General features: G+C 32.9%; 1 protein-coding gene across 1 annotated transcript; it reads left to right on the forward strand.

Moving 5' to 3' along the window:
* The first annotated feature begins 9,959 nt into the window (after window positions 1–9,959).
* LOC132740104 (thiosulfate sulfurtransferase-like) lies at window positions 9,960–21,020 on the forward strand. The gene is made up of 8 exons (XM_060727959.1): window positions 9,960–10,114; window positions 12,081–12,214; window positions 12,676–12,877; window positions 14,546–14,641; window positions 16,837–16,922; window positions 18,260–18,381; window positions 18,905–19,029; window positions 20,144–21,020. Exons 2-8 carry the CDS (start codon window positions 12,087–12,089, stop codon window positions 20,186–20,188), a joined length of 804 nt encoding a protein of 267 aa, XP_060583942.1. The 5' UTR covers window positions 9,960–10,114; window positions 12,081–12,086; the 3' UTR covers window positions 20,189–21,020.
* Window positions 21,021–21,469: the final 449 nt, after the last annotated feature.

A 21,469-nucleotide genomic window follows, 5' to 3' on the forward strand; every position in this document is an offset into this window, starting at 1 on the left:
GAACTTCAAACTTGGTATGGTGATTGGTCATGACCAGTAGATGACCCCTATTGATTTTGGGGTCAAGGGGTCAAAGGTCAAGGTCACATTGACCTTGTAAGCAAAAACGGTTTCCGATCAATAGCTAAAGAACCTTAAGGCCTAGGAACTTCAAACTTGGTATGGTGATTGGTCATGACCAGTAGATGACCCCTATTGATTTTGGGGTCAAGGGGTCAAAGGTCAAGGTCACATTGACCTTGTAAGCAAAAACGGTTTCCGATCAATAACTAAAGAACCCTAAGGCCTAGGAACTTCAAACTTGGTATGGTGATTGGTCATGACCAGTAGATGACCCCTATTGATTTTGGGGTCAAGGGGTCAAAGGTCAAGGTCACATTGACCTTGTAAGCAAAAACGGTTTCTGATCAATAACTAAATAACCCTTAGGCCTAGGAACTTCAAACTTGGTATGGTGATTGGTCATGACCAGTAGATGACCCCTATTGATTTTGGGGTCAAGGGGTCAAAGGTCAAGGTCACATTGACCTTGTAAGCAAAAACGGTTTCCGATCAATAACTAAAGAACCCTAAGGCCTAGGAACTTCAAACTTGGTATGGTGATTGGTCATGACCAGTAGATGACCCCTATTGATTTTGGGGTCAAAGGTCAAGGTCACATTGACCTCTTAGGTAAAAACGGTTTCAGATCAATAACTAAAGAACCCTTAAGCCTAGAAACTTCAAACTTGGTATGGTGATTGGTCATGACCAGCAGATGACCCCAATTGATATTGGGGTTAAGGGGTCAAAGGGCAAGGTCACATTGACCTTGTAGGTAAAAATGCTTTCCAATCAATAACTTAAGAACCCTTAGGCCTAGGAACTTCAAACTTGGTATGGTGATTGGTCATGACCAGCAGATGACCTATTGATTTTTGGGTCAAGGGGTCAAAGGTCAAGGTCACATTGACCTTGTAGGTAAAAACGGTTTTCGATCAATTAACTAAAAACGCTTAGGCCTAGGAACTTCAAACTTTGTATGATGATTGGTCGTGACCAGTAGATGACCCCTATTGAGTTTTGGGTCAAGGGGTCAAAGGTCAAGGTCACATTGACCTTGTAGGTAAAAATGCTTTCCAATCAATAACTTAAGAACCCTTAGGCCTAGGAACTTCAAACTTGGTATGTTGATTGGTCATGACCAGCAGATGACCTATTGATTTTTGGGTCAAAGGTCAAGGTCACATTGACCTTGTAGGTAAAAAACGGTTTCTGATCAATTAACTAAAAATGCTTAGGCCTAGGAACTTCAAACTTTGTATGATGATTGGTCGTGACCAGCAGATGACCCCTATTGAGTTTTGGGTCAAGGGGTCAAAGGTTAAGGTCATGACCAGTAGATACTTGATAACCCTTATTAATTGTTTGATCACTGGGTCAGAAGTCATGCATAATAACCTGATCACATGACAAATTGGCTGCCGATAGGGGGCATACATGTTTTACAAACATATCTTGTTTCTTAAAGTTTATAAAGTTATATGTTTGCTGCATAATGCTGTATATTTGGTGCCAAATTGTTGTTTGAATTTTGAGAAAGAATACATCCAAAATGCTTGTTTGAAAGAAATCTTTAAAAGCGAATGGTACTTGCACAAAGTCAATGCCGAATGGATGAAATACCTACTTAAAATAATAGAATAATATTTTGTTCAGGAACATTTTAATTTGTTTACACACAATATTCATGTGTCTTAAATAACGGAGACATTCTATGTTACAACTCTTTTTTTGAATCTGTAGAATTATGGAAACAATATGATTTCATTGTTAATTAATTTTATGAATATATTTCATAAGATTTAACTTTATACCCTTTAATGTATGAGTATCATTGTTATAATAGTGAATAATAATTCATTCACAATATAGTTTTGATAGAGAGGATTGTTAGAGTAACTCCCCTTTAATTATGTCAGTTACTTTTATTCTTTACACCTGGCATCCAACTCCAAACAGTGATTTTATTGAGCGATAAAATCACTGTTTGTGATATATTATTTCTTAATTATTCAAAAAACTATGAACATTCCATAATGACTTACTGCTATATAATCATTTACCATTCGTTATCTTAATCAAAGTAGTTTATTTATAAAGAGGTTGTATTTACTTTTATTATGTTGTGAAAATACTGTTTGTCATAGAATAGTTCTGTTTGTCATAGAATAGTTTAGTTTTAGCATGTAGTTAAAGAATGATGATTTTTGCTTTTATTCCAAATATTCTAGCACGACTCGCATTTTTCCCTATTGAACATAGAAGAACCGAAAGAGTGTGTTATTATGCAATAAAATGACAGTTTGACGTTCTATATTAAGACATGTGACATAATCATTATATACGTGACGTAACCACTAAAAATTGACATGCTGAAAATAAGTACGGAAACAAATCATGCGCAAAATACGTTAATATCAGGTACGGCAGCATTTATTTGTTGATATCGTGTTAGAATCGAAATAATATATCCAAAACAGTGATTTCCCAAAACAGAAACTGGACAAGTTCATTTGTGAAATTCAAAAGGTTAAGGATTTAAGCCATTAAAAGCCAAAAAAAATGTATATAATAATAATGTGAATGAAATTAGTATTAAGACTTGAATTCCTCTTCTGATAATAAAACTGAATTATGTTTATCGTTGTAATATATCATTATTTATAAAAGTATTTTTGCCAGGTAATATTGTATAGTAACAAAGTCATAACACTGCACAATAAATTTCTATGATTAGAATTGAAAAAAGATTATAAATTTGCTGCAGTCATTGATATAAATAATAGAAGAGTCCCCATTTGCCAATGAAATTAATATCAGAAAAACATCTCATCATGCCGTATGTATTCAAAACAAACATAAATTGCATTGATTTTTAGTGTGAATTTTTATTGCCCAGTATAATCAGTGTTACACTATAAAACTCTGGTTTTCCTCTTTTTACCCACTTGGCTGAACAATACTCGTTAAACCTCATTATTTTACCAACTTTTATTCCTAAAGTATGTTATTATAATGTTATGAATTAAGTGATTTCATAAATGGCTTTGTTATTTGGCCAAGGGCACTTGTATTTGCTTGAGACTCAAAGCAGCAATTGAATGTAAATGATAGATATAGAATAACAAATGATATAGAAAATTGTATTATGAAAGAATGATATTACTAAAGCATGATATTATAGAATATTTGTATTATTAGAATGATTATTATCATGTTATATAATACTATTATAGCATGATATTACAGAATGTTGTATTAGTTTAGTACACCATTACAGTATGTTGTAGTTAAGCATACCATTACAGTATGTTGTATTAGTTTAGCATGCCATTACAGTATGTTGTATTAGTTTAGCATACCATTACAAAATGTTGTATTAGTTTAGCATAATTTAGAATTTTGCATAATCATAGCATGCCATTACAAAATGTTGTATTAGTTTAGCATAATTTAGAATTTTGTTTTTGAGCATGCCATTACAGAATCTTGTATTCGTATAGCATAATTTAGAATTTTGTGTTATTATAGCATGCCATTACAGAATCTTGTATTAGTATAGCATAATTTAGAATTTTGTGTTATTATAGCATGCCATATAATTACAGAATGTTGTATCAGTATAGCATAATTTAGAATTTTGTATAGCATGCCATTACAGAATGTTGTATTATTATTGCATTTAATTATAAAATAGAATACTATAATAGCTTGTCTTTTGACATTATAAAGTATTGTTTTATCATAACATCTTATTATAGCATATAATAGTGGTTAAGTTTGTTATTATAACACTTTATTTAAATATTTCATACATTTCTGATATTGACAATTATTTGAAATACCTTAAAAAATTTGATAATACACCACCATTTGCTTACAGTCATAATGAACTTGAAAGTTAGTAAGCCTGGAATTAGACTCAAGTAATATCATTACTCATCATGACTAATTGATAATTAATTTAAAAGCTGTATTAAAATCATGAAATTAAATACTTTTAGTTTGAAAGCTAAAATCATCTAAAAACTTCTAAATTAATCGTATACTGTCAAACTGATAAAAGCTGTTAATAGCACATCATGTGATTATGCAAAAAAATAAAACTTATAGAAATATTTTTTTTTTCTTAAAATTTTCTCAGTTTTCCCCAAAATTGTTCATAATTGTTTATCATTTTTTCCAATATACTGTAGGCTTTTCCAAAGCTCACTGAAAACTGAACCATGTTAAAATTAGCCAATTAAATAAGGTGCTCTTAACATATTTATAATACACTTTTTAGTCCCCTACCGGTTTAACCGGAGGGGACTTTAGGTTTACCCTCCGTCCGTCTGTCCGTCCGTCTGTCTGTCCGTCTGTCTGTCAGTCCGTCAGTCTGTCCGTCCACAAAACTGGATCCCGCGATAACGCAAAAAGTACTGAAAATATTTTTATGAAACTTGATATATGGATAGATGGCAGTATGGAGATTATGCACGTCTTTTTTTTTTCTTCCTATGTTGAAAATTCTGGTTGCTATGGCAACAAATAGTCTGAAAATATGGCAAATTTAGCACATAAACTGGATCCAGTGATAACTCAAAAAGTACTGAAAATATTTTTATGAAACTTGAAATATTGGTAGATGGCAGTCTGGAGATTATGCACATCTTTTTCTTTTCTTCCTATGTTGAAAATTCTGGTTGCTATGGCAACAAATAGCCTGAATTTCAAGATTTCTGATTTAAATTTTTCAGCTTTTTCACTATATGTTCTTTATTTCTTAAGGTGTTTACTTCAAACTTTAAATATAAGTTTCTGGTCATCAACCACATCATATGTGACAAGGCTTATAACTCTAGCACAAAAAATATCAGTATTACCTCCCTTGAACTTAGATTTTTTAGGGGAAAAAATGTTGTCTTTTTTAAATAACTTCTTTATTTCCTAATGTATCTACTTCAAACTTCATATATATGTTTCTTATTATCACTCGACATTTTTGAGAAGGTTAAATACTCTAGCAAGACTATTTCCAGAATTATGTCCCCCTTGAACTTAGATTTTTTTCGAGAAACTGGTATTTTCACTCCAACTTCTTCATTCCTTATAGGATTTACTTTAAATAATATGACAAGGTTGTATAAACATAATTTCCTTATTAAGCATGGAAACTTAACACATTACTGTGATATAGACAAACTTATTTTATTATGTTTTGTGGTTGATATTTTCAAATACAGACTTCATCCTCAAATTCATTATAAATGGCAATATACAGGAGTGTATGACAATTAAAGAACTTTTTGAGGGACCGGTAGGGGACTACTGTATTGCCCGCAATACTATCAAATGCTTGTTTCTAATGGTGATGGAAAGGTCTTTTATGTATTTGGAAGAGTGGAACAAAAACTGCTTACTAAAAGTGAAAAATCCAAATTGTACTCATCTAATGGTTCTTTCATTTGATCCAAATACATGTGTTTGTGGTGCACAAAATTATTATTTGAGCTGCGTCATGACAAAATCAACAAAGTGGGTTTGCGACCAGCATGGCTCCAGACAAGCCTGTGCATCCGCGCAGTCTGATCAGGATCCATGCTGTTCGCTATCAGTTTCTCTACTTGTAATAGGGTTTGTAAGCAAACAGCATGGATCCTCATCAGACTGCGCGGATGCGCAGGCTGGTCTGGATCCATGCTGGTCGCAAACCCATTATGTTGGTTTTGTCATGACGTGGCTCATTTAATTACTTAATTTTAGGGTATCATACAGAAAAATCATTTTATTACAGCATGTTGTTGAAGCAGAAGTTAACTGTTATTGTAGCATAATAATAGAGTAGATTATTGGAATATTACATGTATGTTATTAAAGCATATGGTGTTATTTTAGGTTGTTACTTAAGCACTTTGTTAAATGTTTCATATGTTCTAATATTGAAAATTTTCCAAAAACATGTGTATTAAATTGTTTACAAAAAAAACACATTTGTTTCTTATTGTTTCATTATGGAAAACAACATATGTTAAGACATTCTATATTTTCATTTTCCCTGAAAGGAAAGCATATTGTAGCCACCTTGTTTTTACTTCCATCTGCCAGTGCCTCTGCACACACTTTGGTTATAAACTATAAATGTTGATGTTTATTCTATACTGACTGTACTTGTGGAGAAAAACGTTGCTGAAAGGGTAAAAAGTGGTTGCTTGTAAGGTTTAAGTGATCAAAGAAATAACCCCATCATGTTCCCTAAAGTAGAGAATCCATTTATTTGTCTGTATTAATGTTACACTTATTAAGAGAGTAATTTGAATAGTGCAGCAGGAATTTGAAAAGTATAGCAGGAATTTGAAAAGTAAAGCTGGAATTTGAAAAGTATAGCAGGAAATGGAAAAGTATAGCAGGAATTCAAAAGTATAGCAGGAATTTGAAAAGTATAGCAGGAAATGGAAAAGTATAGCACGAATTCGAAAAGTATAGCACAAATTCGAAAAGTAAAGCAGGAAATTGAAAAGTAAAGCAGGAAATTGAAAAGTTCAGCAGGAAAGCGAAAAGTATAGCAGGAGCAGGAATTTGAAAAGTATAGCAGGAATTTGAAATGTATAGCTGGAATTTGAAGTATAACCGGAATTTGAATAGTATAGAGTATAGCAGGAATATTTGAAAAGTATAGCAGGAATTTGAAAAGAATAGCAGGAATTTGAAGTATAGCAAGAATTTGAAATGTATAGATGGAATTTGAAGTATAACAGGAATTTGAATAGTATAGAGTATAGCAGGAATTTGAAAAGTATAGCAGGAATTTGAAGTATAGCAGGAATTTGAAAAGTTTAGCAGGAATTGGAATAGAACTTCACACAGTAATAAAGAGCAGTGACATGAAGTGCAGTGTCCAATAATCTTAACTCTATCTTGCTTATTTTCACTCTGACTTTTCCAAGAAAAGGGATAACTATTGTACTAATCCCAGTGTCGGCATCACTGTAACACCTCGATTAAGATTTTGTATGCATGTTGGTACCTAAGAAATACTGAAGGGAAGGGGTTGAAACTTCATGCATAATTGGAGGTCACTGTCCAAGACCCATGAATATAACACAGATTTTGACAGAATTTAAAACTTAGAAAATTTTACAGTATCTAGGCAGAGTCTCATGTAGATGTGCTCTATGTCTCTGATCTAGGCTCTTGTTTTACTATCAAGTACTTAAAGTAGTGGAGCATGCTTTCCTACTGACAGCTCTTGTTTTTATGCCCCCACCATGTAATGGCCGGGGCATATAGTGTTACCCTGTTCCGTCCTTCCGTCCTTCCGTCATTCTGTCATTCCGTCATCATCAGTTTCCGTTCATTATCTCCTCAAAGGTACAACACATTCAACTCAAATTTGACATATGGATATGTCTTGAGAAAATACAGGTCAAGTTTGAATTTGGTCATGGTTCGATGATTTTTGGCAGAGTTATGCCCCTTTTACTGTGAAAATAATATGAAATTTTCAGTTTCCGTTCATTATCTCCCCAAAGGTACAACACATTCAACTCAAACTTGACATATGGATATGTCATGAGAAAATACAGGTCAAGTTCGAATTTGGTCATGGTTCGATGATTTTTGGCAGAGTTATGCCCCTTTTACTTTGAAAACAATATGAAATTTTCAGTTTCCGTTCATTATCTCCCCAAAGGTACAACACATTCAACTCAAACTTGACATATGGATGCGTCAAAGGAATGTGCAGGTCAAGTTCAAATTTGGTCATGATTCAATGATTTTTGGCAGATTTATGCCCCTTTCACTTTGAAAGTAATATGAAATTTTCAGTTTCCGTTTATTATCTCCTTAATGGTACAACACATTCAACTTAAATTTGACATATGGATATGTTTTTGGAATGCCCAGGCCAAGTTCGAATTTGGTCATGGTTCAATGATTTTTGGCAGAGTAATGCCCCTTTCACTTTGAAAATAATATGAAATTTACAGTTTCTGTTCATTATCTACCCAATACTGTGTTACATATTCAACTTATATTTGACATATGGATATGTCAAAGGAATGGGCAGGTCAAGTTGGAATTTGGTCATGGTTTGATGATTTTTTGGCAGAGTTATGTCCCTTTCACTTTGAAAATAATATATAGAGGATATTGAATGAGTGTAGTTTAATACTAAATTTATTGAACGAGTTGAATAAAATCATATTATGCGAGCCTCTGGCGAGCATAATATTGTTTTATTCAACGAGTTCAATAAATTTAGTATTGAATCTACACGAATATAATATTCTATTTATCACATAATATAAAAAAAAAGAACAATAAAATGTAAAAATCAGTAATTTTTCAACGACGCGCCTATAGTGTAACGCTTACATTAGCGCGCTTTAACGCTATGTTTTTATATAGCGCAAATGACGTCACGTCAAAGTGTTATTACACTAGTGTAATATCATTTTTATTAAATGGCTTTATTACACTCCTGCGCCGCGGTTTATGTGATAAAGATACATCTTAGGAATAAGCAGTTTAAGTTTGAATTTGGTCGTGGTTCAATGATTTTAGACAAACTTATCTTTCCTGAATGTTGGAAAAATTTTGAACTTTCAGTTTCAGCGCCATTATTTTGGCTACAAATCTGCAATATGCTATTTTTAAAAGGTTAAGACTGAATAATTTCAGTGCCTTGAACATTGTATGAAAATGGTTTGTGTTAACATTGAAAAGTTTTAAGGGCTTTGAACTTAAAATGAAAAAAAAAAATTAATGCACCATCTGAAATTTTGGCTGCATGCGGGGGCATCCGTGGCATGATGTCACATTTCTACTTTATTTATATTCTTTAAGTTACTTCTTATCTGGAGTATAGCTTCTAAATTATTAATGATTGCGAATGAGTCTAGTGATTAAAATCAGTTCATAAATAAAGGCATGTGTTGTAAACATAAAATCTGAACTTGAGAAGTGTTAAAAAAATGTCTTTGGCCTCAAACTAAGCAAAGTCAAATTATCATAAGGTAATTGTGAACCTCTTGCAAGTTTTTTTTTATTAATCCTATATAATATAGAATATAATTCTGTAGATTGCCCCAATTCATTTGAAGGTAGTTGTGAGCAGAATAGATCGATTTGATACAGTGGCATATATTAATTCATTTAGAAAGCTTAATTGGATCAAAACCCCATAAAAATAAACTAATTGAGCATTATCATTTTCGCTGGTTTTTAACCTCTGCTAATTATATTCACCTCACTTGAAATTGGCTTTACCAACTGAATCTACTCTTGCATACAGTCTAAACCAAGATCAGCCGGCAGATTTATTTCATTATGATCATGGTCTGCAATGCCACTATTCAGTTGATACTAAATTAATGTTTTGAAAATTTCCCCGAAAAATGATTAAATTCAGACTGAAAAAAAAAAAGACAATTATAAGTCTTCTTAAGATTTTTTTAGGGGTATATTAGAAATTCAGAATTCAGATTAACTCCTCTATAAGCAGTGATAAACATGAAGGTTCAGAAGATCATTTGACACCTGGCTTCGTCCTTTACCTTTGATTAATTAAGTAATAATTAAAGGTAAAATTTTCCATCTTTTATTTAGTGTTTAATTTTAGATTACATGTTTTAAAGGAAGGCAGTAATAACGCTGCAACATTGGAACTTGAAATCATAATTATCATAATTATTAAACAGTTTGATTTTCTAACAAATAACACGCTCCTGAAAGTTTTATTTTTAGCTTGATGTATGGAAATCACCAATGCTATTAATAACTAATATCTATAAATAGCATACACATCACCATAGTGAGTTAGCAATTTTGCTCAACTATCTGTGACTCTGGTATATTCAGTGTTGAATTACTTTATACAGGTAAGAATATATTTTTCTGTTTTACCTGTTTAAATACTGCATTGAGTGATTAATCTAAACTTAAAGGTCAGGAAAAGTGTCTAGTGTGAAAAGATAAGATGGTATAAGGTTGGGTAAAGATAGAGTCTCCTTTATAAAATGCTATTTTGATGGAAAAGTGTGTCTACATAGAAGCATAAAATCAAGTTGTCTAACCAACTACTTTGCAGGTAAAAGAACCATCTGTTTTACAAGTTTTCTGTACATGTATATACCGGTATGTAGTCACAGCTTGTTTACTGTATAAAATTTCTGTGTATAAATTTGACCTTCATAATTTTCACTAAATGTTTACATGTGTAATCTGTCGTAAAATCTTACAAGTAGTTCACATTACATTTAATTCAGTTTAATTGTAGAAAAAAAAGGTTTTCATGGACAGCACTTTTATGACCATCTTAATTGATCATATCTAATGGGGTGCTTTGTGAACCTTACATGTATGTAATACATTTATGCTAAAGTAGACTGTAATTTATCATATTTTATGAGCCATGGTATATTTTGGATTATATCTTAGGTAAAGGGTTCATGTGTTTTGTAGGGTACATATCTGTCATAAATATTTCACATTTCAAGTTGAAAATGATATAAAACTGTAAAATAAATATTATACTCTTAAGTCTAACTCTGTATTATCTGTGCAACTCTATTACTAACATACTCTTAGTATTTTGTCATGTGCAGTCATAATATGTGGTGAAGTTAAAAATATTTGACCTCTTTTCAATAAAAAATGTAATGAATGGTTGAATTTGTTCTGCTTCACACAAAATATTCATTATTAAAATAAACATCAATTAAATTCAATACAGACATACAGAAAACGTTAAGTACGCCGATAATACAGAGACTCCCATGTGTGAAAATATTGAGATGTCCATCAATAGAATTTATTTCAATACAATTTTAGCTGAGTTGTTAAAAAAACTGTTACTAATGCATTAAAATGCTTGATCCCAAGCTTCTGTTTGATCCTCACATATGAGTTGTTTCAGCACTTGCAAATGAAATGCAATGTGTACAATTTGAAACCATTGTACCCTAATATGCCCAGTCTGAGTCAATGACATTGAGATTAATAAAACATTTTTCTGAGCTGTATCTCCAGTCTCAGGATTTTCATCTGTAAATGTACAGTCTCATCATTCTGGTCTCATGGTTAATTGTTCAGCTCTATCTTAAGTCTCAGGATTTTCATCTGTAAATGTACAGTATCATCTGGCCTCAAGGTTAATAAACATTTTGTTCAGCTTTATCATGAGTCTCGGGATTTTCATCTGTAAATGTACAGTCTCATCTGGCCTCATGGTTAATAAACATTTTGTTCAGCTCTATCTTAAGTCTCAGGATTTTCATCTGTAAATGTACAGTCTCATCTGGCCTCATGGTTAATAAACATTTTGTTCAGCTCTATCTTAAGTCTCAGGATTTTCATCTGTAAATGTACAGTCTGATCTGGCCTCAAGGTTAATAAACAATTTGTTCAGCTCTATCTTGAGTCTCAGGATTTTCATCTGTAAATGTACTGAGTCTGATCTGGCCTCAAGGTTAATAAACATTTTGTTCAGCTTTATCTTGAGTCTCGGGATTTTCATCTGTAAATTTACAGTCTCATATGGCCTCATGGTTAATAAACATTTTGTTCAGCTCTATCTTAAGTATCAGGATTTTCATCTGTAAATGTACAGTCTGATCTGGCCTCAAGGTTAATAAACAATTTGTTCAGCTCTATCTTGAGTCTCAGGATTTTCATCTGTAAATGTACTGAGTCTGATCTGGCCTCAAGGTTAATAAACAATTTGTTCAGCTCTATCTTGAGTCTCAGGATTTTCATCTGTAAATGTACTGAGTCTGATCTGGCCTCAAGGTTAATTAACAATTTGTTCAGGAATATCTTGAGTCTCAGGATTTTCATCTGTAAATGTACTGAGTCTGATCTGGCCTCATAGTTAATAAACAATTTGTTAAGCTCAATCTCATGTCTTAGGATTTTTATTGGTCAATGTTCATTCTGTGCTGATATCTGACCAATCAAATACCAATTGAAGATAGCTTGAATAAAAAAAGAGCACTACATTATATTTTAGAACATTATAAACACACATCTAATATGTATTTTCCTGGAAATTCTAGTAGACAATGGAAGTTCCACAGCTTGTATCATGTGAATGGTTAAAAGAGAGACTTGATTCAGGAACTCTAGCAAACATTGTTATACTTGATGTATCCTGGGCAAGTACCAAAGACTGTAAGGACGAATATAACAAGTAAGAGATAACATAATACTTTATTACTTAGTTTATTAACTTAGTGGTTGAAATTATATTTTGCTCAAGGTGATCTTTATTGAAATGCTTTGGTTCATTTAATTGGCACTTTAATTGTCAGCAATGATTCACACTTACACAGTGTAAAGATTCAAAACATACTTTTAACTACTACTGGTTAGGTTAGTCAGAGCATTGATTCCATTACATTTCATTAATGCTGACTAACAAACTCTTACCTATAATAAGTTTTAAACCAATGTCCTAAAATTGTTGTAAGTACAAGCTCTTGATATTAGGCTTTTTGGTGTTGTTTTTTTTTAAATCATTACTAGTTTAAATGCTAACTTCCATTTTAAAAATAGTCATAGACTTTACAGAACTATGTATGAACAAGATTAAACATGTTCAATGGGAATATAATATTTCACTTTAATTGATATATCTTGTCATGTATTAAGGCAGCATATACCAGGGGCACGTTATATTGATGTGATGTCGGGAGAACATACAGACATGTTCCCCAGGAATCTACCAACACCGGAAACATTCACAGAGCAAGCACAGAAAGCTGGTGTAAACACTGATTCACATGTTATAGTATACAGTAATTCTGACAGAGCTGGCTACTTTATCGCAGGTAGAGGATGGTGGACTTTCAGGGTAAGTGGGGATGTTTTAGAATGTTTCAAACCCGGCCCTCCCACCTGCTGACTGGTAATTTTGAGTTATGCCCCTTTGTTATGGTCATTGCATTAACATCACAGGTGCCATGCTCTTGTTGAAACTGTCCATTATCAATTTTAGGGAAAATTAAGGTTAGCAAACAGGCAGACTGGCATTACTATACAGGTAACAAGGATGATAGTTAAGTTCAGTTTCAGTTAATGTAGGTCTACTGTTTACTTGCTTATAACACTAGTAAAGTGCCAGGCTAGTCTAACACTATTTTATACTCTTATTTGTTTGATATATTCAAATTCCTTAGATAAAAAAGATAAGGAAAGTCTATAATTTCATTTACCTATGATGGAATAATTAAAACATTGCTGTCTTAGCGTGATTGTGAAGCATGATCTATCAACTTATATAATACATGTATATCACTGTTAAAATAAACTTTTGGACCAAGCAGTATTAAGTTAATATGAGGAAAACTGTGTGACCCTATTAGGGTTTGAACCCACAAGATTGTCAGGCACATGCATGGTGAATCAGCAAGATATGTAAAGTGCTTGCATTTAACTGCCAACAGTCATCAATGGGACATTAATATTATAACATGCAGACATTTATCAGCAGTAAGCATTAACCATTAATCTGCTGAATTTGTGTAATGGATTTCCCTCCTTTGAATTTAGAGAAGTCTATTTGAAGTTTAAGGGATAATCAATATCAAAATACAACATTTTAGCATTCTTACCAACAATATAGAGCCTGGTCAGTGTTAAAGGCTAAAAACTTTCAGCAAATTTAAGGTCAAGTTAAGAAATACAATGTATTTTGTTCATTGAAAAATTTAAACAACTTAAATTCTTAAGTATGATTTATCTGTTGAATACTTGGCATTGTTTTTTTTCCATTGATTATAAGATGCTACAGGTTTTTGGTCATATAACATATTGTTTATATGGTGTTACATGTTTACATCATTGTAAAAAACATTGTGTATATGCTGATACATGTTTTTGGTAATATAACGTACTGGTTATATGATGTTACATGTTTTTGGTCATAAAACACATTGTTTATACAATGTTACAGGTTTTTGGTCACATAACACATCATGTTTATGACATTACAGATTTTTGGTCTTATAACACATTGTTTATACAATGTTACAGGTTTTTGGTCATAAAACACACCATGTATATGATGTTACAGGTTTTTTGGTTATATAACACGTTGTTTATACAATGTTACAGTTTTTGGTCATATAACACACCATGTTTATGACATTACAGATTTTTGGTCTTATAACATGTTGTTTATACAATGTTACAGTTTTTGGTCATATAACACACCATGTTTATGACATTACAGATTTTTGGTCTTATAACACATTGTTTATACAATGTTACAGTTTTTGGTCATATAACACACCATGTTTATGACATTACAGATTTTTGGTCTTATAACACATTGTTTATACAATGTTACAGGTTTTTTGTCATATAACACACCATGTATATGATGTTACAGGTTTTTTTGGTCATATAACACATTGTTTATACAATGTTACAACTTACAGGTTTTTGGGGATAAAATACATTCTTTATATGACGTTACAGGTTGTTGGTCATGTAACACATTGTTTATATAATGTTACAGATTTTAGGCCATACAAAGGTATCAATACTTGATGGTGGATTATTAAAATGGTTACAGTTAGAGTACCCTACCACAGATAAAGCTACAGACATACAGGTATGCTTAAATTCCTTTGTCTGATGTTTTTTCAGACTAATGACTTTCCTGGTCTCCAGTATAAAGCCAGGCTAAACTTCTCACCCATAGAGGTGGAACACACTCTATATGTATTCAGATAACATTTAGCATTTTGATCAACTTGTAACAAGCAAGTTTTCTTCAATATTTTCTCTGAACATTTCTCCATCTTAATTATCTTACATTAGTCAACTTTCTTGTTATGTTTTATTGTCCCCCGCCTTTTCGAAGAAAAAAGGGGGATATAGAAATAGGCTCCGTCCGTCTGTCCGTCTGTCTGTCCGTCCGCACTACCCGAATAGGGATAAGGGGGCCATCTAACTGTAAACAGAACAAAAGAGAACAATAGAGTTCATTCCGTAAACAATAGAGTAAGGGGCCATTGGCCCTCTATTAAACAATAGAAAATAACAAAAGAAATGGCCCCTTATTCCATTTCGGCCGGACGTCCGTCTGTCCGTCTGTACGTCCGTTCACACTTTTCGTGTCCGGTCCATAACTTTGTCATTCATGAAAGAATTTTGAAATAACTTGGCACAAATGTTTTATTATAATAAGACGATGTGTCATGCGCAACAACCAGACCCCTACCTCCAGGGTCAAGGTCACACTTGCTCCATTCAAGGTCAAATTGCCTATTTGAGGGTATATGTCGTGTCCGGTCCATAACTTTCTTATCTATGAAGGGATTTTGTAAATATTGCCATAATTGTTCACAATAATCAGACGATGTGTCCATGCGCAAAAACCAGTCACCTACCTTCAAGGTCAAGGTCACACTTGGAGGTCAAATATTAACATAGTCTGTTACAGGGTATATTTCGTGTCCGGTCCATAACTTTCTTATCTATGAAGGGATTTTGTAAATACTTGCCATAATTGGTTCACAATTATCAGACGATGTGTCATGCGGAAAAAGCAGTCACCTACCTTCAAGGTCAAGGTCACACTTGGAGGTCAAATATTAACATAGTCTGTTACAGGGTATATTTCGTGTCCGGTCCATAACTTTCTTATCTATGAAGGTTTTTTGTAAATACTTGCCATAATTGTTCATAATAATCAGACAATGTGTCATGCGCAAAAAACCAGTTGCCTACCTTCAACGTCAAGGTCACACTTGGAGCTCAAATATAACATAGTCTGTTACAGGGTATATTTTCGTGTCCGGTCCATAACTTTTGTTCATTTATCAAAGGAATTTGAGATAACTTGGCACAAATGTTTGTTATAATAAGACGATGTGTCATGGCGCAACAACCAGACCCGTACCTTCAGGGTCAAGGTCGTACTTGTTCATTCAAGGTCAACATTGTCTAATTTGAGGGTATATGTCGTGTCCAGTCCATAACTTTCTTATCTATGAAGGACTTTTGTCAAATACTTGCCATATAATTGTTAACAATAATCAGATGAATTGTCATGCGCAAAAACCGGTCACCTACCTCCAAGGTCAAGGTCACACTTGGAGGTCAAATACTTACATAGTCTGTTACAGGGTATATTTTGTGTCAGGTCTATAATTTTTTCATAGATCAAAGGATTGTGAAAATACTTCGCACAAATAGTCACTATAATAAGGAGGATGTGTCATGCGCAACACCTGCATCCCTACCTCCAAGGTCAAGGTCACACTTAGAGGTCAAAAATTAACATACTCTGTTATAGGGTATATTTTGTGTTAATCTAGAACTTCTTCATAGTTCAAGGGATTTTGAAATAATTGGCACAAATAGTCACAATAATAAGACGTTATGTCATGCACAACACCTGCTCCCCTACCTCCAAGGTCAAGTTTCACACTTAGAGGTCAAAGCTTAACATGATAGATTTTTAAAATTCCGTGTTTCATTTATTTTTTTTAACAAATTTATTGTTATATTTGCAGATCTTGCATTGATCATAATTTTGGACTGAATGTCCTGAGATCCATACCTCAATCTTTTGAAATAGCACAATTTTATGCTTCATATAAAACTCCCGGGGCGGGGGACGTTGGTAACTCTGTTACAAATTCTTGTTAAACTTAGTCCTGGAGCATAAAATATTTTTCAGTATATAACATCCAGATTCTGATCTTACATGTGTGTTTATCAGGTTTTGGGGTAATGTTCATGCATATATAAAGACAATTGTTTTATGATTGAACATATTTTATCATATAATTGTTGTAGCCAGGTAACTTTGTGGCATCATCAGAGAAGAGTTTATATAGAAGTTATGATGAAGTAAAAGATAAAAACAATACCAGAAATTCCCGGTTATAGAACCAAGGGACCTTTCGGGATAAAAGGGATTAATAAAATTTTCTTTTAAAAAATATCTATTTCTTTTTCCAAAAAGATTCAAAAAATTTTAAGATTTCAAAAATTGGTCAGGATTTGGCCCGGGAAACTTAAAGGGTTATAAAGAAGCTCTTCATTTTGATAAAACCCCCCGTCATATTTTTCAACCTTCCCAGAAACAAAGTGATTAACCTTTGCCACCAGTATAGATTCAGGAGAGCCTACACATTCATGCAGTCTGCAGCCTGACCAGGTTCTATACTGTTGGCTGACCAATTTCAAATTTTCATCTTGATATCACAAAAATATAAAATAATAGACAGTTCAAAAGCTGGAAGCTGGACAAGTCCATTTACACAAATAGACATATTTAAGAATCCACATAAATGTCCTTTGCAACAAAACCACAAAATGTCCTGCCCATGTGAATTCACAGTATCCACATGCACACAATACTCAAAGGAGAGTAATGTAGTATCCTTGGCCCTCAGTTTAACAATAAAGTTGTTGCTGTTTTTTTCTTTAAATTCAAAAAAAGGCAAAGACATTCTACCAAAATGGACTTAATGGAGCAATTTCTTTTGTTTTCTTCAGCTGTTACCCCATATTCTATTTTGTTGCAGACTGAATCCATTGTTTGTTTTCTGTTATATTTCATGTAACTGATCTAGTTGGTTTTAATAATTTGACAGTATTGCAATTCTAACATGACAAACAGCATAGTGTCAGTCAGACAGCATGAAAGTGTTAGCTGGTCATCACAAACACTGGTGGCACAGTAACTGTCACAGGGAGAGGGAAAAGTGCAAGCTGACCTGGACTGGAACCCAGGACCCTCAGAATAATGTTCTGTGGCTCTGCCAACTGAGCTATCCAGCCGCTAACACATCTTCTTTCCTAAATAGTGAACAGTTCTGAACTATGACATACTCTCCCATTATATTGAAATTTGTCCACGTATTTTTCACAGGGTTACATAGCAATGTGAATCAAACTCTGAGCTTTTTTCAGATACTGTCCCCTGTTTGGCACCATAAGTCACAGGGTGAGAAAATTGTGCAGCCTGACTGGGACTCGAACCCGGGACCCTTTGAATACTGTTTAACGGCTCTATATATGTATACCAACTAAGCTATGTTGCTGATTACACATCTTCTAACCTAAATAGTGAACAGATCTGACTGTGAAATTACAATGTTGTTCAGAGAATTTAGTGTAAAAATATTTTTTGTAAATTTTGATTTCAAATTTCTATATCCCAATTCAGAATGCCAATACAAATTTAAAGTGTAATGGGAAGGTGAACATTCAGAAGCAATAAGTTATATCTTTTTATTTCAGAGAGTCATATTCCTGGTGCCAAAAATCTTTTTATGACAGATTTAGTAGATAATGAAAATGGGACACTGAAATCCAAGAACCAGCTTAGGGAATGTAAGTCAATAATCAGTACAAGTACATCCTATTTTAAGTATCACATTAAGGTTAGAAATTTCAACTAGTTTGCTTTGATTTTAGCCAGAGGGACATTATAACTTTCAGTAACTTTTACAAGATTATCAAAAGAAATGCATAATTCTTCACAAGTCACTTTAGTGGAGTCTGGTCGGTTTATATTATCAGTTGTTCAGTGCCTGCAATTCTGGTAGATAGTTGGATGAAGAAATTCACTGCAGATGAACTTTCTCACTCTCTATAGTTAAGATCTCAGAGAAAAACTCTTATAATTGTTACTGTTACAATAACTTCAAGTGCATAGAAAAAATGATCACTACAATCTAACAATCTAGAAACAAAACTTTAAGGATGATGATAAGTATTTTTACCAAGTCACTCACTGCATAATTATGCTGTCTGTTTTGTTATATTTATCCATGATATAGCATGTTGAAATATACAACTTTATGATTATTGATACAAGCATTATTAAATATAAGTGAGAAAGTTTTTATTTCAGTATTTAGTGCAGCTGGTGTGGACCTTACACGGCCTGTAGTTACACATTGTAACAGTGGTATGTCATCTTGTGCTGTAGCATTTACAGCAGAACTACTTGGTGCTGACAATATTTCTGTATTCCATGTAAGTCTTTTTATTGAAATATCTCAATGTTTTGTTTGTTTGTCTTTTTTTTACGAGATTTCACCACATTTTTGGTCATATCTTGGCGGTCAGTTCAACTTTTACCAGCTTTCCTTGATAATTAACTGGTAATTACCAATTTTCCACAAGTGACTATCTATTTATATTATATCCGGCATAATTTTTGAAGCAGGGATGACAGACAAAGTAACTATAAGACTCCATGTCCAGGAACAATTGACTCAGAGATCAAATTAGCTATCCCAGGACTATCATCTGTGGTATCATCTTTGTTTGAAAGCTAAAAATTCACATACCTGAAACATTTGTCTTTGCCCATCCAATGGGTATATAATAAATGAAAAGGTGAAAGTCAAAATAAATTCACATTTTGCCACAATTCCTTTCAATTTAAAATTTACTTGGCATGAATATAAATAATTTACAAGGCCCAAGGGAATTTCTAAAAATATCCCTTAGAATTTACCTTTAATGTTCAATTTATAAAAAGAGTGGGGCCGTCTTTTTATTTTTTAGGCAGATTTATATCTTATCCAAAATATTTCCCAATAGCAACTATTGGTCAATCACCATTATAACAGTCAATCTCTTGAAATAGACAACCAGTTCAACTCAACTTTACAATGAAAATGTGAGCATAATGTCATTTTATATTAAGGTACATGTATTCTAAAATTGATAGTTTGACAGTGGTTAGTATTTCTAGTATAACTATATCCCTGTTATAAGTTAAGTAATGACTTTGTCATAGTTAAATATGGAAATTCTATTTCTAGTTTAAATTGATACAGCTTTAATATACCCTTTCATCATAATATAAAATTATAATAAGTATTTGAGCCGCGCCATGGTAAAATCAACATAATGGGTTTGCGACCAGCATGGATCCAGACCAGCCTGTGCATCCGCGCAGTCTGATCAGGATCCATGCTGTTCGCTTACAAACCCTATAACAAGTAGCGATACTGATAGCGAACAGCATGGATCCTGATCAGACTGCGTGGATGCGCAGGCTGGTCTGGATCCATGCTGGTCACAAACCCATTATGTTGGTTTTGTCATGACAAGGCTCAATTTTATTATTTTTATACAGGGAGGATTTACAGAATGGACGAAGAGACAACAAGCCAAACAATGACATTTACATCATGTTAAAACTTGACTTATTGTGTAATACATGTAATATGACTGCTGCACATTTTGTGTTGATGTTTTTCATCAGACTATCATCTTTACATCCCATATAAATTTTATATATAGATTGCTACAAAAAATTTATGAATAAGTTTATATCGTTATCAATGAAATCAGTTGTGCATCATCATAAAATCGTTTCAGTGACTGTAGACAGGCTATGTATAAACAGTGGTTGTGCCATATAACCCTCACATTGTGGCTCACATTATATAATCTTATTACCATTCAATTTTATTGACACATATAACCAGTGAAGTCTATATTATGGAACAGAAACCTGCGTGTGCTCATTTGAACTAGATATAATATGACATTTTCAATTAAAAAAGAAATGTTCAAATAAATCTATCAAATGAAATGAAATAAAAGACACTTGGCGGTGTATTCTTGTGATGTGATAATGATACATATAAACATATCATCATTTTATAATTGTGTATTTATTGTTCAGATGACTATTACAAAAATCAAAATATTTTTTGGCATAATATGATTGCCTGAACATGTTTTCCACAATACACACAATTATAATTCAATGAATTATGCAATATTAATTATCATATTATATAAAGTATTTACCTGGCCGGTATATACATGTCCATAGTAAACTTTACTGTGATTTAATATGCTAATTTGTACCTTAAATGTGATTTATCATTTGTGTTAAAAGATATATTTGATTGTTTGAAATGAGCAGTATAATTCTTGATCCTGTCTGACATTTTATAAACTATTTTTTGATGAAATAAAAACATTGTGATTGTACTTTGAAATGTTTATATCTTACTCGATAGTTGTAGCTTTATGAACATTCTTACAATTGTAAGCATACACATTCCATATTTGTCAGGTCAGTCATTAATAATCCCTGCCATGGAGGGTAATATATTATATCAGAATTGTCTCTGTTCATCTGTAACATTTTTGTGTCCGCTGCATAACATTTAAACTGACTAAAAGTTTTTAAAACATCTTGGCACAAATGACTATCATTATATACAATAAGCAGAGCGCAACAACCAGGTTGTCAAGGTCACCCTTAAGGTCAAATATAAATAGTACACAGTTTGTGACGCTTTATAACTTTTAAAATACAATAACTAAAGTGGTTAAAATACCTTGATAACCATTATGAAATGATGTGCAGAGCACAACAACCGGGTTGCTACTCTCTAGGTCAAGGTCACATTTAAAGGTCAAATACAAAATGTCCATCTTTTTT

This window comes from Ruditapes philippinarum, unplaced genomic scaffold (genome assembly GCF_026571515.1).
Source record: "Ruditapes philippinarum isolate M1 unplaced genomic scaffold, ASM2657151v2 ctg2106_1_1_1_1, whole genome shotgun sequence".
NCBI lineage: Eukaryota > Metazoa > Mollusca > Bivalvia > Venerida > Veneridae > Ruditapes > Ruditapes philippinarum.